The 6,396-nt window shown below is 34.1% G+C and overlaps 1 protein-coding gene across 47 annotated transcripts in view; it reads right to left on the minus strand.

Moving 5' to 3' along the window:
* The window catches only part of LOC123674725 (collagen alpha chain CG42342), a 226,832-nt gene extending 223,895 nt beyond the window's left edge, over positions 1-2,937 (minus strand). For 28 of the 47 annotated variants that reach the window (XM_045609765.1, XM_045609762.1, XM_045609777.1 and 25 more), the window contains exon 1: positions 2,233-2,935. In XM_045609765.1, the coding sequence (XP_045465721.1) occupies positions 2,233-2,611 (379 nt within the window). In that variant the 5' untranslated portion in view covers positions 2,612-2,935. Of the gene's footprint in view, positions 1-2,232 lie in introns of all 47 variants that reach the window. The other 19 variants (XM_045609748.1, XM_045609739.1, XM_045609738.1 and 16 more) reach the window with 3 other exon arrangements.
* Between the last annotated feature and the right edge of the window lie 3,459 nt (positions 2,938-6,396).

The raw sequence follows: 6,396 nt of genomic DNA on the forward strand, positions 1-6,396 counted from the left end.
ACACTGTTACTATAATTATGTCTATGGAGTTTCAATATCGATAAAATGATGACCCCTGATTATTTAGTTAGGCTATAGAATTCATTGGGCATTGTTGACGAATAATAACGGGGAATTCTGAAGAATTAAGTTATTATCTCTCGACCGTCAATGGTTCAAGGTCTGAATTCTGTTATGATGCCTAATAACCTGCATTTTTGGACCACAATGAACGTTGAGAGCCTCGGCACTTCTGAGAGCGGTATGAATAAATAATTAGATTAACTTTTCAGCCTTCCCATTCAAAGTTCTATTTCATCATTAATTATATTAGGTATTGTCGTTAATGTGATAACCAGTAGTTTTTAATCTGATAACTTGAACTCGTAGTATAACTTTGAGTAATCAATAATGGAGGATATGGAGGATGACTAATAGGTAGGCTGAATTCAATTGTCGTCATACTGAATGAAATTTAAATGATGTGTACAAGTTGGAGAGCTGAAAAAAAACGATGATGAGGTTATCAATAATCTAGGAATTCTGGTTCAATCTAGATTTTTTCTAGTTGATGGAGATGGGATGGGAACCATAATTTGAAAATTGTACAAAAAAAATAGCTTTACAGGCAATATTATAACTGAGTAAAAATACTCACAAAAAGTACCAATTTATCACATATTTCTCCTCGTATTACGCGTTTTAACGCTGATCGCCGAGTTTTGGGTAATCAAATGGAACAAAACTTATTTCGCAGAAATATCAAGACTCATACGTATATTTAACAGGGTATTTGTTTTTTATAGCAATTGATTTTATAAAGTTATATGAAGTTATAATACAATCGAGAATACAATCTTTCGTGTTTTTAAATGTAAACCCACGTGTGAATCATAAAAATTTAATTATAATATAATTTAATTGATTTTTTCCTTCTTCAAAAATATATCACATGATATATAAATTTCTTATCGAATTATAAAAATCCTAAAAGTTTCACTTTCACACGGCAAATGAACCAAGTGTCTGTTATAATCTGTGCACAATTAAAATATTCACTGGCCACCAAGGTCCTCGGATCTAACTCCGTTATATTTTTCCGAGGATTTTTCACATTTAAAGAACAGTATTTTATAATTTGAAAATGTTGAAAAATCTAGGCTATACAACGAATGTGGGACACCTAATGAAATACCTACTATTCAGATATTCCAAACTAAAACTCATTCAAGAATTGGTCGTTGAATTTGTGACATAAAGTCTATTTACGGCTTTTTTTCATTTTGATACATTATCAAGAACCGAGTCAAGAACAATTTGATAATAGAAAAATTCATGGAAGAACTGAAAAATACACATTAGGATGTTTTATTTTTTGAATAAAAACGGCGCCTTCTTGGCGCCCCATACGAAAAAAGATTTGAGCACAAATTGAACGAGGAAATCAAAAAAGTTTTCCAGCTAGAACCATTTTTTTCTTAAAAAAAGAGATCATTAGCCGTAAGTGAGATAATGATGAGCACGAGGATGAGCATAAAATTCTCAATTGCATGTCAACGAATAGCTACCTCTTGAATCTACCAAATTTCGATTGAATAAGTATCTCTACCAGTTTCAAAACAACGAATTAATAAACTGTAACATCTCGTATCTCGGAATACGAAGCAGTTGAAAACAAAATTATCGAGAAAATTATATAGCAAAATGTAATTATTTTTTAATGCAGAATCATCCCCTGAAGATTGCCGACCTTATTCACAGCCTGTATACAAGCAAAATCTCAACCTGAGTTTCAAACCTATCGGATTTGTACTCACGAAATAGGTAGGTGTTTTTTTTCTTTTTCTTTTCTTTTCTTCTAAAATTTTCTGAGGATGTAATCAGCTTGAAATTTTGCACCGTGCTTTAAATTTTCATTCTCAATCTAAATGCCAATTTTCATCTTCTAAACAAAAACAACATTTTAAAGAACCATATTTAGGAAACCCCGAGTCGGATGTTGCCCGTCAACGAAATTAACTTAACTGCAGTATTCGAGCTACCCTGCAAATTACAAGTTTCTATGTAAGTCTTTCTGTCTGCAAGTTATCGTCTATACTGCGGGCCGGATAAACAGGGAGAATCGAATTTTTCACGAATTTGTCATCAGTGAGTCGAACCTTATCATTTTAGATCATTCTAGGCACAAAATTCGAAAATTTGAGATCAAATCATAGATCGATCTGATAACAAATCATAATCCTCAAAACTCACCTGCAGGACAAATACATTCCGGTGCATCCCTCGCCGACCTCATGAAGTCATTCAAAATACCGCCCGAGTACGAATCCCTCCTGATCCTCCTATTAATCTGGGAAAAAGTTTCCCTCCTTATCCTACTGGCCATAACTTCGAAAGATTGCGGTGTCTCCATGGTGAAGACCCTCTCCTCCAAATTTCGCAATTTCGCCTCAAAATGCGCCTGTCGCCATGCATTGTAAACACTACAAGAAATACACAACACACACACCACCAACAACACCAGGTTTATCGGTTCTTTTTTACTTTGACAAGGGTCAATCGTAGTCTTTTCGGCGACAGCCGTCGGTGACTCTGCGCCCATTGTCACCCACTTTTTCTCGTGCAAGAACATCCGCTGAACATCTAAGCGATCGTGGAAAATCTAACTAGGTACCACGTGGATTTTCACCATGCCCGACCACGACCGGCTGTCAACAAGAGGACCTCATCGGGGAAAGTTTTTATTTTCACCGTTTGAATAGCCTAATTAAGGACGATTGAATTGGGTTTCCGGTCGATCTCCGCTTGTCATCCGATGAGTTATGTCGGGGACAATTGTGCGTGTTTTTAAAGTGCCGAAAGGGACGCCCAAGTTACGTACAGTATCGACGCTGTGCCTGACACGGCTCGACTGAAGTATGTCGGCGAGCGCGCTTCGGAGTTCTAACTTTCGGACACTAGGCCGTAGGGATGAAGCAGGTTTGGAGCTTTAGTGCGGCTGCGATATCCCGCTCTTCTGAGATGCAATTTACATGGGAACCAGCGGAAAATATGTTGGTTGAATTTCTGATGTTTGCGTCTTTGCGGGTTGATTAGATTTTGGATTGGTTTTTAAATCTGTTTTTGGATTAAATATTTTTTCTTATTTGAATTTGAGGACTATTTTTTCAATGGTTTTAGGAGAGTATAGCGAGACAAATTATTCAAACTTATTCATTAATATGAAATATTTGTTCGACTCGGTTTTCAACAAATATTGAACTAACTCCGTAATTATAATCTTTATTTTACTTTTTATGGCATAACGATAACGATATTTTCATGATCGAGAACTGAAAGTTATTTATTTATTTCCTGATGATAACAATATTTTTGAGGAAACTTTAACCTATTCGGACTATACTCCTAGCTCTTTAACTCAGTTTTCACTTCAACTCGAAATGATAGATTCAATAGAACAAAAAAAGTTCAGACTTCGAATCAAGAGCTTTAAAGCTCAGCTCCTAATTGAAATCTAGCCTAGTGTTTTGGATAAATAAATACATATATATAAATTAATAAAATTGAAGCTACTCATACGTTTGATGCTTTTGATGAAGATTATACCTTAATGTTGCTTGCTATTACAATTAGGAAAACTTGTTTTTTCGGGCTTAAGAGCTATTCATATAAATTGATGAAATTTTTTAGAAAATACTCAGTGAAATATCGAATTTATGAGAACAAAAAAGTTATAGAAGCATATTACTTTTTTCTTATCACACAATAAATTATATGCCCCTATCTATTGAAGATGAACCGCATTTGAAGGGGTTACAACCTACAGACTTTATATCGGTCAATAGTTCAAGCGATCTTCTAAATATCATGAAAAATTGGCAAATCTATGCACACTTATGTCGCTTCATGATATTTAAAAGTTCGGTCAAACTGTAAGCCAACCGTTCAGTCCAGCTTTAAAGCTATGTGGTTTATTGTCGATCAAAACTGAATTTGATCACGAATCATTATCAGTGAATACATTCAAATGTCGGGGTTAATTTGAGCCCCCTAAACCCCCTCGCTACGCCCGTGCTAATCGAATAGGATTGAGATTTTGTTTGAATATATATAATAGCTGTCAATCTTCTTGAGAACTTTTGTGTTGATAATTTCATGAGAACGTTTGTTCATTCTTGCGCCAATTGCACCCTTGGAGGTCACATATACATCTGTTTATAGTTGTTTTGTCACCAAGATTTAAATTCACAGGAATGACGACCGCTCAAATGATTTTACGTTATTTCATTGCTTTTCTCTTTTTTTCAGACTTTGTTGAAAACAAATTTGTTTTTGTCAAATTCGGTTTTTTCTCTTAATTAATAAATAAATATTGTGTCAGTACTGCGCTCTCACAATTATACAATAAAATCATTCAATCGATACCAAGGTAGGTGAAAAATTGTTATCACCGAGATCACTTATAAAGGGATTGTTCAATTCTGCTTTCCGCCAAGGTCAGATTTATATCATTTGGTTCATGTTAGCTAGCTCGAATCTGGGCGAGTAAGATTTTTGGGTAGATAATATAAATTTTTGAAATACTCACTCTTGTGCATAAATTCCGAAAACATGCTTAAAGCTATCGATGTTCTTGCTCAAGGAATTTGAAATGGAATACCTTATCTAGTCGAATAACGGTTTTAAGATTATCATCAATCAGGATCTGTGAAAGTGAGTATGTAATCTGATCAGATATTTTCACACATATCACAGATATCTATCAATTATTGCTCAAAAGTTTTATAATTTCGAATGGGAATCGATAAAAATGAAAGTAAAAACATGAATGATAATGGTCAAGGTTTTCTCAAAAAACTTTCAAAAAATTCTAAGGAAATAGAGAACGAATTAGTTCATGTTGGGAAACATCTGATTTGAAACTAATCGAAAATTCTGCTTTCAAAATATTTTCTCTCAAGATAAAAGATTTTGTGGACATTCTAAATAATTGAAATTAACTAGTCATCATCTTTACATTGACTTGTTACATATGTAGATCATAGTTCAATACATATTGTTTTTTTGAAATTTTGAAAAGTGAATTGTGGATGGCAGACGTCACTGCAACAGTACTGCATATATTTTACTATTTTGCACTCCCATCCTTCAGAACCAAAATTCAAATTCGAACATTTATCTGCATATGTAACTGAATAAAATCATATGTCATTATTTGTTCTAGTTAAGTCTCTTCTGCACCATGCTTGTGAATCATTCGAATTCGGGAGGAGGTAACAAGAACAAAAATGATAGGAGCAATGGAGTCCATGTATCACTTTTTGGGGTGACTATTTTGAAAAATGCATTCGAATTTTTAAGAAGAAAATGTGTTATTACTCAAACCTTCTTCATCAATTTGAGATTCCTCATTTCAATGTTACATTGCTTTACTATATTGAAGACGATGATGGTATAGTGTTTACTGCATCTGCAAAATAATGAAGAAACCATTGAGAAGGAATGAAACGTCCTCATCTCATAACAGTATTTCACCATTGATATTTTAATAATAATAATTATAATAATAATATAATGTTTATTCACTATAAACATCAGATCCTTACCTAAGGTTGCGAAAACAGTCAGTTACAAAGTCTACATCAAACTCAACCGTTTCCTTTAAAGAGCTTATGACTTCTGGCAAGTCTTTCAGAGAACTGAAAGATAAAAACATTAAATATTCCCGATTAGACTTCATGGATGATGCTGCTAAATGAGCCATCAGCTTAAATCTGCAGGTTAGCATCGATCGAAGACGATAAATTCCCGAATTCTGGATGAATTTAATGACCTTCCTGAATTGGTATTCTATTGTTCGTGAAGGGCAAATTGATTATAATTCAACACTTGATAAGCCTAATAAACCTATTCGGCATAGAACGGTGACTTTTTGATCCCCAAAGGCGATAAGGCTAATAGCACAAATCTTGTCATGCTATATCGTAAGAGTTATAGGGGTCGTTACGCTGCATGATTCACTCCAGGTCTGAGTAATACCCTGGAGGGAATTGGCTCAGTTTAATGGAAAACGTATATATTTTCGGATACTTTATGATGTTTTCCAAAGTGGACAGCTTTTTATCCATATTCTAACAGTTTAGATGAATAAAACATACTATAACTTACATACATATCAGTTTTTGCTGTGTTATCAATTTTAATGAGATATCTTGAAAATTTGATAGAAAATTCAGTTCATACATGGTCTCCCAACTTCCCTTTGTAACGTCGAAAATCTAGCTGGTTAAATCTTGATGAAATGCGGGATTCATCCTACTTTCTGTTGGATATTATCTTGAAGGCTATTGAATTAAAAGCTAAAGTTGTCATGAAACAGGTATCGTAAGTTGAAACTGAAATATTTCAGCCCAAAAA

The sequence above is a fragment of the Harmonia axyridis genome, chromosome 3 (assembly GCF_914767665.1).
Source record: "Harmonia axyridis chromosome 3, icHarAxyr1.1, whole genome shotgun sequence".
NCBI lineage: Eukaryota > Metazoa > Arthropoda > Insecta > Coleoptera > Coccinellidae > Harmonia > Harmonia axyridis.